At 55.2% G+C, this 17402-nt stretch overlaps 1 protein-coding gene across 1 annotated transcript in view; it reads right to left on the bottom strand.

Annotated features, from left to right (window-relative positions):
- The window catches only part of INPP5B (inositol polyphosphate-5-phosphatase B), a 51176-nt gene extending 39864 nt beyond the window's left edge, over window positions 1-11312 (bottom strand). Inside the window, 9 exon segments of the mRNA XM_077844692.1 lie at window positions 1107-1206; window positions 1209-1306; window positions 1309-1497; window positions 6570-6680; window positions 7942-7971; window positions 8086-8183; window positions 10018-10112; window positions 10463-10539; window positions 11163-11312. Coding sequence (XP_077700818.1) covers window positions 1107-1206; window positions 1209-1306; window positions 1309-1497; window positions 6570-6680; window positions 7942-7971; window positions 8086-8183; window positions 10018-10112; window positions 10463-10519 — 778 coding nt within the window. The 5' untranslated portion in view covers window positions 10520-10539; window positions 11163-11312.
- Window positions 11313-17402: the final 6090 nt, after the last annotated feature.

Below are 17402 nucleotides of genomic sequence, written 5' to 3'. Positions count from 1 at the left end.
ACCGCCAGGCGCTTCAATTGCATCTTGTGGCAGCTGCAACGAAGGAAAAGCATAAGCCCCGAGGAAGTCCTTCGCTCACCCAATTTCCTCTCATTTTACAAACTTCGTGCAACACGCTATCCCCCTCCCTTGCCCCAGCCCCTCATAGTTTCCAAGCCTTATAAGAGCAAGTGGAGGGCTGGCCCACACACTTACGCAGCTACTTGAGACTCTTCATCTCTCTCAGATGGCTGAGAAAAGGGGGTGCGCGTGGGTACCAGCGGTCATGCCAAAGCTCGCACGTAACTGGAGCCGCATGGGCACACCCAGGGGGAAAGCATACCAGAGAGTCCTTGCAGAAAATCCAGGAGCTGGACAGAAAATACAGGTCTGCAGGTCCTCTCAGAGCACCAGACTGACGCAAACTTCAGCCCTGGGCCTCTCGCTTTCCAAAAGACAAACCTCCTGGCTCAACAATTGGCCTTTTGTGCTGCACATTACCCATTAAGGGCTCGGCGGTGTGTGTGTGTGTGGGGGGGGGGGGGGGGGGAGGGGGCGGGGGGGGCGGGGAGTAGTCCTTTTCACCTGTAACAAAGTGGACAGGGATGTCCTTTTCACCTGTGACCTCACCCCGGCCTCCGGCCCCAAAGCGGACAGGGATCTTGCAGGCTCCAGCTCTGTGCACAGCCTCTCTAGCACGCGGGCCGAGGACCCACAGGAGGGCGAGGCAGAGCCAACACACGCAGCACTCCCCGCCCAAGGAAGGCTCTGTCGTGGCGAGCACCGCCCCCAACACAAGCCAAGCACGGAGGGGCGGGATGGGGAAACTGAGGCTCAGAGAGGCGCACTGACCGGCCCCGGGGCACACAGCGGTCGGGCAGGGACGCACGAGGCCCGGGCGCCGGATCCGCCGGGCCCTCCGCGCGGCCCCTCCGACCGAGAGCATCCCCACGGAACTTCAGCCCCAGGTGCCCGCCTCCGGAGGGCCAGGTCCTCGGTCTTTGCCCCGGGCATCGCCGGCCACACCGCAGCCCGCGCCCCCCGCCCGCTGCCCCGCTCCGCGGCCTGGGTCCGCCGCTGCCCCCGCCCTAGAGCCCCGGCCCAGCCGCCCACAGCCCGCCGCAGACCTGCACAGTCGCGCTCCCGAGAGCCGGCGGCGGCGGACATTTCCCTGCCTGCTTCTCGGAGCTCTTCATCCCGCCGCCCGCACCGCCCCGCATCGCCCCGCCCCGCCCCCAGGGCGCCCCGCCCCCGCGCGCCACCTCCGCCAATCGGAGGCCGAGCCTCTCCGTGGCCCCGCCCCTAAACAGACATGAGCCCGCCCCCGCGGCCGCGCCTCCTCCAATCGCCACCGCCCGTTTCGAGACGGATACCTGCCTCCGCCAATGCCGGAGCGCCGCGGCCCGGTCTCCGGGGCCGCGTCCCAACCGAGTGGCTGCGGCTGCTCGGGCTCCGGCCCGGTGCACCTGTACCGAGAGAGCCACAGGAACTCGGGATCCGGGGTCGCGGGGTCGAAACCTGCGGTGCGAGCAGAGAGGGAATGCTGAGCCGCGCCGTAAGGAGCCGGTTCCACCCCTGCCTGTCTGCAGGCGGGTGAGCACATCGCTCAGCCTCCCGGGAGAGCCTCAAAGCCTGTGGCCCTGCGCCCTGGGCGCGCTTGACATTCAAATGCAAAAATAAATGTGCAAATAATAAAATATTTAAAAATAAATAAAATAAAATAAAATAAAATAAAATAAAATAAAATAAAATAAAATAAAATAAAATATAAAATAAATAAATAAAATATAAAATAAAATAATAAAATAAAATAATAAAATAAAATAAGATAAAATGCAAACAAGAGCCAGACCCGCGCCACTCCTCCGTGGTAACTATGTGCCAAGGTCTGTGCTTCATATTTGCCTGACTCCTGAATGCTCACAACGAACTTTTTTTTTTAAATCCTTTTTTTTTTTTTTTTTAATTTATGATAGACACAGAGAGAGAGACAGACAGACAGACAGAGAAGCAGGCTCCATGCCAGGAGCCCGATGTGGGACTCGATCCCGGGTCTCCAGGATCGCACCCTGGGCCAAAGGCAGGCACCAAACCGCTGAGCCACCCAGGGATCCCCCACAACGAATTTTAAGAGCTAGGGAACTATCATCCTATGGCAGCAGGGTGAGAAGCAGGGTGCAAGCTCAGATAGCTGTCCGTACTAGGGAGTGCGCTGGGTGCTTTCATTGCCCATAATCTCCATCAGCAACTTGTAAACCACTCTGAATAAACACACACTCTAAAAGCACTGTGCTTGCTATGAGATATGCCTTCAACACAAGTCCTCTGGTTACTTCTTAACCAGATTGCCACTCCTTCCTAGAAATTCTTTCTTCTTTTTTCAAGATTTATTGACTTATTCAGGAGAGAGACAGAAACACAGGCAGAGGGAGAAGCAGGGTCCCTGCAAGGGGCCTGATGTGGGGACTCAATCCTGGAACTCCAGGATCACTCCCTGAGCTGAACGCAGACGCTCAACCACTAAGCCACCCAAGCATCCCTCCTTCCTAGAAATTCTTGATTGGTTGTGCCTCTCCCTCAAATCCAGGTCTGTCTGAGCCCCAAATGATTTTGGTCTCCTATGCCATCTTGACCGAACTGAATTGGATTCACAAGGGCATCCTAAATGAAGAAATTTGGGTTCCAGGCCCTGGTGTGGCTTCACTGAACACAGCTTTTAAGTTCTTTCCAGCATTAACATACTGTTAACCCATTCTGGGCCTCATCTGATCCTCATAAAACTCTTGAAGGAGTAGGAAGGCAGGTTCATATCCCCATGGTACAAATGATAAAGCCAAGGCCTAAAGAAATAAAATATATTGTTCACATTTACAACTAGGAAGTGGCGGAGCTGGGATCTGAACTGAAGCCTCTGGGTCCCATGGGCAGGAGTTAGAACCTGGGGTTCAGGGGGATCCCTGGGTGGCTCAGCGGTTTGGAGCCTGCTTTCAGCCCAGGGCCTGATCCTGGAGACCCGGGATCGAGTCCCACATCGGGCTCCCGGCATGGGGACTGCTTCTCTCTCTGCCTCTCTCTGTCTCTCTCTCTCTCTCTCTATGTCTATCATGAATGAATAAATAAATCCTAAAAAAAAAAAAAAAAAAAAAGAACCTGGGGTTCCAAACCTCCATATTACGTCAATTGATGAATGACCTTGGGTAAGTTACTCACCTTATGTCAGTTTGCTCATCTATAAAACAGGGTATCTACTCTTTAGTATTGCTCAAAAGACAGAACAGGAGAACATGGTTGGTGTGCACTGTCTAGATGTCTAGAAAAATGTCTGGGATATAGTATGTGCTCATTTCAGGTTAGCTACTTCTTTTCTCTAACTGGGATCTCTTGACCAAGGTACTTCTACTATTACTTTTGTGCTGCCACCAAGGACTGGGTGGAGAAAACCTATTTCCTTTCACCTTTCACCTCATCCTGGACTCCAGACCCTTTATCTGTAAAGTGCAAGGGTTGGGCTGGTAGACAGACACCAAGAGCCTTCAGCAGTGAGAGTCCTCTCTTACCCGGGCCCCTCCCTGAGAAAGTCCATATCATGACAACTGCTCACTGCAGGTCCCTGCAGGTCATCCCAAGTGTGGGCCCCAGAAGGCAGAGCAGGGAAGACGACCAATAGACACATACTTAAGCCTAAAAGAGGGAATTCACCTTGACTCCCCTGTCTCCATCCTCATAGCCAGGCACCAAGCTCTGTTCTTCCGTTCAACACATATCCATAAAGTACCTACTAAGTGCCAAGCACTGTTCTAACCACTGGGGTTAAGTTGCGACACAACCCAGGCTCGCTGCCCCTGTGGCACCTTCATTCTCTTCAGTTGGATCGCTCCAGTATACTCTCTCCTCCCCATCCCCACCACCAGGCCCTAGCCTGAGCCTCAGGTTTTTATTTTATTTTATTTTATTTTAGGGATGTCTGGGTGGCTCAGTGGTTGAGAATCTGCCTTCAGTTCAAGGTGTGACCCTGGAGTCCCGGGGCCGAGTCCCACATCGGGCTCCCTGCATGGAGCCTGCTTCTCCCTCTGCCTGTGTCTCTGCCTCTCTCTCTTTCTCTGTGTGTGTCTTTCATGAATAAATAAATAATAGTAAAAAAATCTTTAAAAAAGATTCATTTATTTTAGAGAGGAGAGGAGGGACAGAGAAAGAGGGGGAATCTTTTCTTTTTAAGATTTTATTTATTTATCAGAGAGAGAGAGAGCAAGAACAGGGGGAGGGGCAGAGGAGGGAGAAGCAAACCCTCCACCAAGCAGGGGGCCTGACACAGGGCTCGATCAAGGAGCCCAAGATCATGATCTGAGCTGAAGGCTGACAATTAACCTCCTGAGCCACCCAGACTCTGAACTGAGCATGGAGCCTGACCTGGGGCTCGATCCTATGACCCTGAGACCATGACCTGAGCCAAAACCTAGGGTCAGACGCTTAACTGACTGAGCCAACAGGCGCCCATCCAAGCCTGTTTTTAGGCCTGAACCCTTGCAATACACTTCCGTTGACTTCCTCCCTCTAGCCTCTCCCTTTTGGCACCAGTTGCCAGAGGAACTTTTCCTACATGCAAATCCTACCTTGTCATTCCTCTGTTTAAAACTCCTACAGCTCCCCACAAGCTGTAGGGCAAAGTCCAAGGTCTTGGTTGGTTGTTTAAAACCCTTCCTGAGCTGTCTGCTGGCCTCTCTGGCTCAGCTCTCTCCATACCCTCCTACCCCATGTTCAATCCCACCCGACAACCTGCTCTTCCCTCCAACAGCCTTTTCCCCCTTGTTGCCTGCCCGGAAAAAACCTCATTCATCTTTCAGCTCTCCGCTTACATATCACCTCCTCCATGAAGTCTTAATTTGCTGAGCCCTCTATATGGGATAGGGTGGCATGAGCTTGGGAAGCCCTTGTAGAATATTCTAAAACACAAGAGCTCCAGGGGCCTGGGCGGCTCAGCGGGTTAAGCCTCTGACTTGGGCTCAGGTCCCAACCTCAGGGTCGTGGGCTCGAGCCCCGTCATCAGGCTCCGTGCTCATCAGGGAGTCGGCTCGTCCCTCTCCCTCTGGCCCTCCCCTCCCTGTACCCCTGGCTCGTATTCTCTCTGCATCTCTCTCTCTCTCAAATAAATAAATAATGTAAAACAGAGAAGCAAACAAAACCCACAAGAGCTCAAGCTCTGGAGGAAACTCTCCAGCCCTGTCTAATCCTGGCTCCGTGGTTTACCAGCTGGGACCTCAGGCAAGACCCTTACCCTCTCTGAGCCTCAGGTTCCTCATGTTCTGGGAAATGGAGATGTTACAAATGCCTTAGCTTGTAAGGCTGTGGTAAGGAAAATGAGACAAGGTGTGAAAAGTTCCTAGAACGGGGTCGAACACACGGATGAATGTTAGCTGAGTTATGGACCCTCTTGTACAGAAGGAGGAAACCGTTCCTGAGCTCCTACTGTGTGCTGGGCGTTCTCACACATGTTATCCCATTTAATTCTCACAACTCCACTAGGAACATATTCTTTACATACACAAGCCTACAAACCAAGAATCAGCGAGGTAAGGGGTTTGGCCCAAGTCACACAGAGCTAGGGATGGGCCAAGATAGGGTTCAAAGGCAAGGAGCTATGTAGCTTCAAGGTCCATGCTCTTTGCTGGTTACTCTTACTACCCTTCCTACATCTACTACTAATAATCATAAAATGAGTTATCCTTATTCATTGAAGCTTTGGAGACAAATATCCCCCTGCATGTAGAGTAAACTTTGTGCACCTTAACCAGGCATTCAAGTCTCTGTAATCTTGTTTCTACTTCCTTCCCCAGGTTGCACCCAAAGCCAGTCTCCTTCCTGGCACACTGGGTAAACTAAGTTAGAGCCCCTGGACGTTCAGTCTCTATGGTGAGACCATGATGGAAGGGGAGCGCCCTCACATCCCACCCCATTCCCATGGAGACAAGAGATTGGTTGGAAAAGATTTAACTAATAGTGTTGGGTAAACACCTAAAAGCCCCGCACCTGGTGGCTCGGATTTGCATGTCCTGTGGCTAATCCTCTGTTCTATGCAAACTCTCGCTTACCTGCCTGGCTGAAATCCTGATCTAAACAAATTCTGCCCTGGAAGCCCTGAACCTCTCATGGCTAAGCCAAAGCTAGACTCTTTCCTCGGCTGCAGTGGGAGACAGAGCAGGGTTCAAGGGCAGGAGAGCCCATGTGCCAGGCTTCTCCTGGTTCCAGCTGTGGTTGCCAGAGAGAGGGAAGGTGGGCCTCTAGAAGCTGCTGACCCTGCTCACTTGTAAAACATTCTGCAGCAGAAACGCAGCGTCCTGCCCTGTGCAGCCCGGCCCAGTAACCAGGAGGACAAAGAGGGCTCTGCGGGGACTTAAAACTCCAGTCTGGAAACGGGAAACCACAAATGCAAATACATGATTGGCTCGTGGCCTGAGGGCACTGTGGCCTCAAGCCAGCTGCTGAGAGAGGGCACAGAAACCGGGAGCGTGAGGCCAAAGGGTGGAAAGTCAGCAGTAGGTCAGTGCCCAGCCAACGCCCCCACCCCACCCCACAGAGCCTGGGGTCTCACCCACCTGGACAGGCCCTGGCAACTTCATGGAGGAACATCCTGGTGTGTGAACCGAAGGGAAGCTGCAATACGAGGCTGAGCTCCGCTGTGTCCAGTTGGACGGTCACATCCGAGCCTGCACAGAGGAGGTGGGAATTGAGCCCCTGGCCTCCAGAACCCCAGAATGGACAGTCAGCAGCCCAAGATCCCAAAGCTCCCTGGGCCTTTTCGCAGTTTCACCAAAGGCAGCTCCTGGGCTGTAAGGAAATCTCTGCACCGGGAGCTCCAAATTCCCATCGTCCTGGCTCCACGGAGGAGGCGGCCCAGGGCTCTACTAGTCAGGAAGGCTCGCCACGGGAGTGCTAGACAGATGGGCTGGAAGAGGGGTTCTCTGACCTGCAGCGTCTCTCCCCGAGTGGAAGGAAATCACATGGAGGCAGACAAGAGGAGATGTCTGTCCATCCATCTCCCCGATGGGGCCGGGCACGAGCTGGGGCCCCGGAATACCATGGGGCAAAGACAAGGGGCACAGCCTGTCCCCGAGGAGCCACACGGTGGATGGTGCTGCTCACGTAGCACAACCTCAGCATCCTGCAGGCTCACAGTGAACACCCACAGATGTGCTGAGCTGGTGGGTGAAGTAGGGGCAATCTGGCACAGGGATCAAGAGCCTGAGTTCCAGAGACCGGATTCTGGGTTCGAAGCCTGGTTCTGCTGCTTCCTAAGTTAACTTAATTTCTCTGGGCCTCAGTTGCCTCGACCATAAAATAGGGATGAGAACAGTGATCACCTCACCGAGCTGGGCCCAAAGCAGCCAATGATGTATGTAAAGCTCTTCGTACAGTGATTAAATATTCATTTCTGTTGTTACTACTACTACTACTACTACTACTACTACTACTACTACTACTACAGTCTAGCAGAGAAGACAAGCATTAAATAGATCACCACAAATCATTAAATCGACGTGAGTGACAGAGACCTGGCGAGGATGAGAAAAAGGAACGTGGATCAGTGAGAGGCTCAGACAATTGCAGGGAGTTGAACAAAAGCTTCCTGGAAGAAGTAAAGTGTGAACCGAAGCTCTGAAGGATGGGTTGGCTCAGGGAAAAGAGGTGTGGGGGCTTTCAGGAAGAGGGAACAGCACGTGCAGGGGTTTGGTGGTGGGAACATGTCATGTTTGAGGTGAGGGAAGCAATCCAGAGGATTCTAAGCACAGCAAGGAGAATGATGGAACCGGGGCCAGAGAGGTTGGCGGGCCTGGTCCCGTAGTATCATCGTTCCTGCCACACCAAATGGTGTGAAGTAGGAGAGCGCTCCTACTTCACACCATTCTTCTGTCTGTGGGTCCCTAACCCCCTGCCCCAACTGGGACTGGCGCTGAAAGGACCACTCACCAAGAATGTACAGTTCACCGTCTGGGGACACTGTGGGGAGGGAAATGAAAAGGCCATTAGCCATTGAGCACCCTAGCCCCTGCAAAGGCAACATGCCCTGGGGACCCAGAGGAGAGGGACTCATACCACCCAGCCCCGTGGCACCTTCTTCCAGCGTAAAATCCCGCGAGACAGGCACTATCTGGTCCAAAGAGACATCGTCCCCCGTAATGGCCATCCTCCGGTGCGTGTACAGGAAGAGACTAAGGGCAGGAAGCAGCAGTGAAGACGGGGCCCCCTGGCCCGTCGTGGAGGCCTTGGGTGCTCACGTTCCATCCTTGGCCCCTAGGGTCCTGCTGGTGGTACCTGGCTATGCACAATCATCATGCCCTCTCTGTCCATGGTGCCCATCAGAGACTGCAAGTCTACAGATGGGTCATGGAAGCTGAACTTGTCCCATTTTGGGGTGCGCCTGCTTTGCTACTGAAACATGTGCATGATCAATCCCTTGTGTGTGACAGCAGCAGCACAACCTCAGCCACTCCCTTCCCTCTCTGACCACAGTTTTGCTATCTGTGAAGTGAGGGTGGTAGATTAGAAAATGTCTAATGACCCTCCCTCCCAGCTCCGAGATCATGAGGCCCAATTTCTGTCTCTGAGAACTTGGACAAGTGGTTTTCATCCTCACTCTGCTTCGGTGTAATACGTAGGCATTACTAACAACATTTATCGGGTACTTTTTTTTTTTAAGATTTTATTTATTTATTTGATATATATATAGAGAGAGAGCACAAGCAGGGGGAGAGGCCGGCAGAGGGAGAGGGGGAAGCAGACTCCCCACTGATGAGGGAGCCCGATGTGGGGCTCAGTCCCAGGACCCCGGGATCATGACCTGAGCCGAAGGGAGACACTTAACCAACTGGGCCACGCAGGCACCCCTACTGGGTACTTTCTATGTCCTTCACAGCGTTTGAAACATTTTACAAGTAATAACACCCTCTAACCTTGAATCTGGACAAATTGAAGTACAGAGGAGTAAAACAGCTCGTTCAAGATCATGTGGTTAAGGGGGTGCCTGGGTGGCTCAGTCAGTGAAGCATTGGACTCTTGATTTTGTCTTAGGTCATGATCTCCATGCCGTGGAGCCTGCTTCAGATTCTCTCTCTCCCTCTGCCCCTTCCCCTTGCTCGCTCTCATGCTCTCTCCCTAAAAAAAAAAAAAAAAAAAAAAAAAAACAAAAAAAAAAACATGTGGCTCAGAAGTAATAAAACCTGGATTTGAACCCAGGCAGACAGGCCACCTGATTCAAGATCTAGACAAAGACATTGGGCAGCCCGAGCGGCTCAGCAGTGTACCACCACCTTCAGCCCAGGGCCTGATCCTGGAGTCCCGGGATCGAGTCCTGCATTGGGCTCCCTGCGTGGAGCCTGCTTCTCCCTCTGCCTGTGTCTCTGCCTCTCTCTCTCTCTCTCTCTGTGTCTCTCATGAATAAATAAAATCTTAAAAAAATAAACAAAGACATTAAACCATTGGTGTGTAAGGAGCTTCTTCGTCAGATTTTGAGGATTATATGAGCTAATACACATGAAGGGCTTAGAATATAATGTTCAAAAGATATTAAGTATCTGGGATCCCTGGGTGGCTCAGTGGTTGAGTGTCTGCCTTGGACCCAGGGCGAGATCCCGGGGTCCTGGGATCGAGTCCCACGTCGGGCTCCCTGCATGGAGCCTGCTTCTCCCTCTGCTTGGGTCTCTGCCTCTCTCTGTGTGCATCTCTCATGAATAAATAAAATCTTTTTCTAAATTTATTTATTCATGAGAGACACAGGCAGAGGGAGAAGCAGGCTCCATGCAGGGAGCCTGATATGGGACTAGATCCCGGGTCTCCAGGATCACACCTTGGGCCAAAGGCGGTGCTAAACCACTGAGCCACCGGGGCTGCTCAGTACAATCTTTTACAAAAAATATTAAGTATCATTATTATGCTGAATCTAGAAGACTTAGACTCTGCCCTAGAGGGGCGGCTGATGCCCAGCTGGAGGGTGCAGTGAAGAATAACCCCATGGCCCGACAGGCAAGGACCAATGCCCTCACTCACGCGTGTTCCTGGCCACCGTGTCGGGGGCGGTGGCGCACGAGTCCCAGGAGGCGGCTCTGCCTGCTGTCTCCCTCACACAGCACACCTTGTACCGCCTGCTGCGTATGGTCAAGGAAAACCAAAACGAAACCTGGGGCCAGGCCAGCCCAGCCCACCTCCCTGCCCGTCGGCTGCTCGCCCGCATTCGCCGTGTGACCTTGGGCCGGTCACTTCTCCCCTCTGACTCCCTCTCGACTGCGAAGTGGGGATGGTAGTGTCCAGCTTCACAGGGGATCCGGAGGACGGTGGAGTGTTTAGAGCAGTGGGCAGAAGCCAGTACTGAGCCCGTAAACACGGATTTCCTTCTCTGCCACGGGCCCCGAGAGAGGGAGGGGAGCAGAGAGACGCATAGACGCATCCATTCCCCTTCCCAGGGCCCGGGCAGCCACCAGGGCTGGAAGGATATGAGGACGCAGTACTCCCCCTCAGCGAGGGTCTCCTGGATCGCCACGGACTGGTCCATGTGGGTGAAGCTGACGCACCCTGGGGAGACGGCAGGGAGGAGCCGCGTCGGTGAATGAGTTAGCCAGGAGCTGCCTGAGAGGGTGGAGGGCAGGGGGCAGGGCCCTAGTACCCCGAGAGGCTGCGGAGGCCTCCCGGCCCTCTTCCTCCTCCCTAGATGGGAGGGAGGGGGCCGTCCCTTTGCCCCTTGAGGGATGTACGATGTACCGTACCACCCTTTGGAAGAGCATCGGGCGCTTTCTGAGTGGGGTCCCGTCCATGTAGGGGCCCCCCTCCTGGAGAAGCAGACACGGTCCCGCTTTCCCTGGGATAGGGCTCTGCCTCCCTTGGTGGGGAGCAGTAGCAGTGCTGCTGGCTCCTCTCTGGGAGGTGTCAGTGCTCTGTCTGCACAGGTCTGGGGGGAGACATCCTGTTCTCAGGGAGGGAAGTGTCTCATCCCACACAAGGACCCCAGTTCTGTTCCTCTTTCCTAGGAGACAGGAGACAACACCCCATTGCTCCTTGGCCCCCGCCGCCCAGCAGGCCTCGTTGCATCAGCCACGGGCCGGGGGTGCCCGCTCTTGACAGCAGCAGGACAAGGCTCCCAGCCCTCCGCCCGCCCTCTCCCCTCCCCCCAGCCCCACCCTGGCTTCCCGGCTGCGCACCTGCTGCAGCCCCTGCCGCCGCCGCCGACCTCCTGAGCTGTCACCGCTGGGTAGGGTACGGGACACCCTCGCCCTGGCCGGCTGGGGACTACATTTCCCAGCAGCCCCTGCACCACAGGCTGGCCAGCTAGCCTGCAAGTCCCAGCATGCCCGCACCGATCACACCAATCAGGGGGCGCTGGTGGAGGGTGGGGGGGCCCTTCCCCACCCCCATTAACTCCTTAGGTCCTGGGCGACCCTGGGCTCTCAGTTCCGGGAAGGGTTTCAGGACTGCTCCATCCTCCACCCCGGCTCCCCAGTCCTGGGGCCAGGACGCCCCGCCCGGCGCCCCAAGGTGGACGGCCACGTCTGCCTTAAGGGGAAAAAGAATGCATTTTCGTTTTCTCCTCCATCCCATCCTCAACTCCTCCTGTCCCCGCTGGCCCACTCTGGCCTCCCCTGGAGCCCTTCCTCCCCCACAGGACTACCTTAAGGGAGAACAGCACCTTGAAGAACCACCGCCTGGGTTTCCCAGGTGGAGAAACTGAGGATCGGAGAGGTTAAAACCAGGCCGAGGCCCTGCAGCTAGCGGGTGGCAAAACGGGGCTCAGCTGCTCCAGCTTCCGAGCACTGACCCCTTGCCACACACCCGCCGCCCTTCCTGCCTTCCCCGGGTGTGTGTGACGTGTGTGTGCACAGGACATGCACCTGATGGGGGCACCTGTCCTGCTCGCTCCTCTGGGAGGGCGGGGGGGGGGGGGGGGCTTGGCTTTCAAGCCCCCTCCTCTGATTTACCCAGGCATGTGCACTTTCTCCTTTGGGGCCTCCATTTCTGCATCTAAGATAAGGAGTTGGGTCCAGATGGACAAGAGGGGCCCACTGAGATCTGGGAGTCCAGGACCCATCTCTTGCCCTACGGGCTACGTCGCTGTGAGCTGTAAGCTCCCTGAGGACAGCGCTGTGTCTCTTCCACATGGCCCAGCACAGCGTCTGGCACAGGCGACCCTCAGGATGTGTTTACTGAATTAGCGAAGTAATGAATTGACTTCATGAATACACCTTCTCTCAAGCTTTGACCCAAACTAAAGTGTCAGGGCTGGGGAAGGAGTGGCCACTGTGACCTCAAACCCGTGCCACCTTCTGTTACACTAAGCTGGGAGTTGCTGCCCCAAGGGCCAGTCCAGCTCTACATGAGTGAACACCTTCCAGAAACAGGTGGCACCTTCTTCCCCATCTTCCAGAAATCTGCAGCTCAAAGGGAGCTCAAGTTTATTTGAGTTTGGTTTCAGAGTTATGTGGGAAGAGATAAAGGATGGTAGGGTCCCTAGGAAAGCAGGGGAACCCCAATTCCAGCCCCACTTTTAATGACAAAGCCTGGGGAGGAAGGTGTGGGAGAAGTAGACGGGGACAGACTTTGGAGTCCTCCCATTTGATGGGGGTCAGGAGGGAGGTTCTGTTTTTCCAGGCGAACTCCAGCCTCTCCTTGGGATTGGGGCTGAGGCCCTGCCCCCTTGGAGCACACCAAGCTCAGGCCCAGGAGGGAGAAGTGAGGATCCTGGAAGCTGGGCTGTGGACTTGGTAAATGCCTTTCACTAAAGATGCAGCTGCAGGAATCAGAGCTGGGGTGGGGACTGGGGGCTTGCAGGGCCTACAGGGTCTTCTTAGCTGCTGTTCCCCAGCTCTGGGTTCTACTGGGCTCAGCTAGGAGAGTGGGAAGGGAGCTGGGCAGAGTGGCTCCGGCCATAGCCCAGCGCAGGGGGCTCCTAATGAAAATTCCCATCCAGCTGGAGGCAGTTGCCTGAGGCTGAGGCTTGGCAGCGCCCCTGATGGTGACACCTGGGGGTCCCTCCCATGCAGGCCTGGCTGCAGCCCGCAGGATAGCCTGAGCTGGGCCAGTTCAGCTGCAGGAAGAGATGGGAACATTCATACTCTGCTTGTCTCTACCCCTCACTCACCGAGGCAGAAAGTGTTAAGTGGGCCATGGGCTGAGCTAAACCTCCCTGGACCCCCAGCTCCCTCCCCATGAGGTCAGCTGGCCAGTCCCCAGAGAACACACAGGGGGACCAGAAACAAGGAAGCATGTCATGGAGACTTGGAAAATCCCAGCTGTTGCCCTGGGTTTGGTCTAGTGCAGAGCTGAGAAGGTCAAGCATGCTGGCCCCAGGCAGCCTGGCTCCCAGCAGGCCTAGCTCCAGCCAGATTTGGCCGCTGACCTGCTTTGTACAGGCAGGCAGGCAGGAGGAGAACGGCGGGCACTTCGAGGAAGGACAGCATCTCAGTCTTCGGAGCACTCCAAGGGCTCACCTCGCCCAAGCCCAAGCCCTCAGGGCGCATGGTCACAGCTTTCTGCCCTTCGAAGCAGTCACCAAGCAGTCACCACTTCGGCAGGAGAAGATGACACAGATTTTCCCCTGCAAGAGAAAGTGGGGGGAAGGCTGAGGGTGGGGGGGACTGTGTTCAGACTGAACGACTGAACAGGGAGTGAATGCTGGCCAGGAGTGAGCCTGGGGCCTCCTGTGTGGGTCCCGGTGGACTACCCTAGCCCCCGCGTGCACTCGGTTCGTGTCTGCCTCCCAGAGCCCGCGCATATGAAGGAGACGTGTTTCTCCTGAGGGCTGGCAGGGTGGCGGTCACCAGGAGGGTAGTGGGAAGCAGCTTGTCCTCTGGGATGGTCGGGGCCTAGGCCTGGGAACACAACAGGGCTGCCCAGGGGAGTGCTGCAGGGGGAGTGGGGTGGGATGGGGGTGGTGAGGAACCAAAAAACCAAGAGTAGGGTTCAGAGTTGGTGGTCAGTGGGTGAGCAAGGCTCAGGGCCTGGAGCGGTGGGGTGGGAGTCGGAGCTCCCCGGAGGAGGGGCCCATGCGTGGGCAGGAGGGGGCCGGGCTGGCTGTCGGGCCCAGGCAAGGGCTGGGGGGGCTTGCCTTTCTGCTGTCCTAACGGTGGGCCAAGCCCAGGCTCCCAGTCCCCCCAACTGGCTCGGCTCCCCCTGGCTCAGCCTCTCTCCCACCTGCACCTCACCTGGCGGAGGGGCTCCCGGTGCTCTGCCTCCCCGGAGCACATCTCCCCTTAGCAGGAGAAGCTGGGGCGTATCTGGGGGGCAGGTTTGGACGGGGTGGCTCCATTCCCTTAGGGCGGGAGCGTCAAGAGGCCCCCCTCCCCCGTTCCTGTGCTCTTTGCCTGGACAGGAGCAGGGGCAGTGGACTCCTCACCAAGTTCTGGGCTACCCCAGCAGGAGAGGAGGAGAGGAGGAGACCCCTGCTGGGAGCAACCAGGGTCAAGGAAAGGTCAGGTGAAAGAGGTCATGAGGTCAGGGAAAAGACGGGGTGGTCCCAGGGTCCAGCAAGTGTCAGGAGTTAGGGGTGGTGGCAGGGTCCAGGAGGGGCTGGCGTCCCTGGGCTGAGCGGACAGGGACCTCGGAGCAGAGCAGCCCAGTGGCTACCACTGGCCAGGCCACGGAGGTCTTCTGTCGAGGTGCTGCAGGGGCTAGGGAGGGAAGGACCCAGCGGAGGGCAGTAGGGGCTACTTCTGTCTCTACCTTCACCCCTTCTAATTTCATTTTCCTTTTGTAAATAATCTCTACTCCCAACTTGGGGCTTGAACTCAGGACCTTGAGATCGAGAGCCACATGCTCTAGGTACTGAGCCAGCCAGGCGCCCCTACCTCCACCTCTCCTTACCACCAGGTGTTTCAGCCCTTCTGTGGCTCCCTCCCCTCCAACACCCATCAGCACCTCTCCAAGGGGACCTGTTTCCAAGGGTAAGTAGGTCAAGAGAAGGGCCTAGAGGCTCTGCAGACATCTGTGGCCGAGAGAAAAGAAGGGCCTCCCCACCTAAGCCTCTTTTCCTCCTCCCTGGTTTGGGTAGATGAGGCCGGAGGGGCAGCTCAGGAGTGTGGGGGGAGCAGACGGTCAGCAGAATCAGAAAACTTGGCTGGTTACCTCCTAATCTGCATTACTTCCGGCTCCTTGCCCATCTCCTTTAGTGTGTGAGCCTCTCCATGGCTGGAGAGAACAATCCCAATAGTCCCGTGCCCCCCCTCTCCCAGCTGTAGACCACCTGCACACCTGAAGCCATGGAGAGTGTGCATGTGAGCATGTGTCGGGAGGCAGCCCCTGGAATCAGTAGGTCAGCTTGGGGAATTCCTGCTGACATTGCTCCTGCAGGGCCAAAGGACGTTGGGACTGTAGCCAGAGGGAGAGATTAAAGCCAGTGGCAGCGTGGGCAGATTGAAGGACCTCCATCCTAAGGTCCCCCTGGGATGTGCCTGTTTGTGTAGGTCACACACCTGGCAGGTAGAGGGGCCTCTCAGGAGTGACAGGAGGGAGGGGGCCTGGGTCCTTCTAGAACCCACCTGGATTGGGAGAACTCTGGCTGGCTGGCAGGACAAAGGGTGGTGCACGGGGAGAGGCTACAGGTGCATTCCCACCTTGAGAACTCGGAGGTGAGTCTGCTGGCAGGACCTGAACAATGAGGGGTAGCCACTGTCCCAAGGAGAAGATAAATGATGCGGAGGGAGGAGAAAAATCCCCCATCTGCTCCTCACTCCCCCAACACACTGGTTCCATCGAGGGTACCTTCTACGCGAAGCCTTCTAGCTCAAGTTGACCCCAGGGAGGGGAACAGAAGGAAAGAGTTAGAAAGGGTTGGCCAGTTGGGGCTGGACACAAATCAATGGGCTCTCCTCTTACAGGTGGGACTGAGGAGACTCCCCGTTTCTGGGAGCTTCCTCCCCGGATCAGCGTCTGGGTTCCCCAAGACCAGTCTGGAGGCCAAGCCCAGGAGTGACTCCCTGGCAGCTTCCTGCCGGGTCTGCCTTCTCTGATGAGCAGCCTTCCTCGGAGAGGCAGCCGAGTCACCTGTTCTCAGCAGGAAGTGCCCGGGGCTCCACCAAGAGGTGGAGGTTCAGACTCCACGTCTAAGGGAGAGATTCTTAGAAGACTCATGAGCCAAGAATGGGCTTCTGGGCATTCACGAACCCTTAAAATGGGGTGCAGATACATCTATGCACAGGTATTTTCCTGAGGACAAAGTCCACAATTTTTATCTTTTTATTTCCAAAGGAATTTAGGATCCTGGGAAGACTGAGGACTACTGCTGTAAGCCAAGATCTCAAGGAGTCCCCTCTGGGGGAACCGGTCACCAGTCTGCCCCTACCGCCGCCGATGGCCCCTCACCGGTGGGGTTGGCCATAGGGGTTTCTCCCCATCTGGGTTGTTACTGAGCCTCCGTACCTCTGGTTCTGCTCCCACTCACCATCTCCTCTCCACCCAATCCTCAAGGTTTATGAACTTAGCTGGGACATGGAGGGCACCAAAAAATACCTATTTGGATGAATATAACAGAAGAAAAGAATCCTTCGCTATGACAGGGAAGCCCCAGGGTTCCTCCAAGGCTGCTGTGGTGCACGACTCCTCAAAACCTGAGAACCCGGTCCCACCTCCCCTCCACACAGTAAAATACACATTGTTGGGCTGAGCCTGGAATCCAGGTACCCGCTCCTACTAAAGAGGGGACGCTGGGGGATGGGACAGTTGGAACGCAGCAGGTACATCCCTTCGGAGCCCCAATGCTGCTACTGCTCCAACAGGAAGGCTGGAGGGACACGCCCTCCCCACGTTTCCCACTTCCAAGGCTTTGTTCAACTCTCTTCCCAAGTGGCAGGGTCTCCTTGTACTCTGGGCCAGTTTTTGGTACTCAATGTTTCTAGTTGCTCAGTTAGATTGAATTATCCGCTCACTGGAGTACATCTCATGTTAAATGTTCATAAATAAATTCGTAAACAAATGAGGTAATTAAATAAATGTACAATGTCCATCGATACACATACATATGTGAAAATATAAGTATCAACAGTAATGTGCGTATATCTCTAGAAGGAAATTATATAAACTAAATATATAAACATATATATTTAGTGGTTTTTAGTGTTTTTTTTTGTGTGTGTGGAGTAGGAATAAAAACAATTATTTTTTATTAAAAAAAAAATTATTCGCTCACTGTTCTTCACAAGCTCAGTCCCTGGAGAGGGGACTTTAAGCAGCAGGAGTCGTCAAAGCACATGTGAAGAGCTGGCCCAAGGGATGGTTAAACCAGGAAGGGAAACACCAACCCAGAGTGATGTGCCACAAAGGCAGGGGTGGCGAGACCTGACTGCCATGGACACGACTGGGGCAAGAGAGGAGTGTGAGGGACAGTGCCAGTTCTGGAGTTGAGATTTTGACAAGAGGATGTATTATAGACAAACTGAGGGTCTGAGTGCTGC

The sequence above is a fragment of the Canis aureus genome, chromosome 13 (assembly GCF_053574225.1).
Source record: "Canis aureus isolate CA01 chromosome 13, VMU_Caureus_v.1.0, whole genome shotgun sequence".
NCBI lineage: Eukaryota > Metazoa > Chordata > Mammalia > Carnivora > Canidae > Canis > Canis aureus.
Note: the sequence above shows the minus strand (reverse complement) of the source record. Positions and strands in the feature narration are given on the sequence as shown.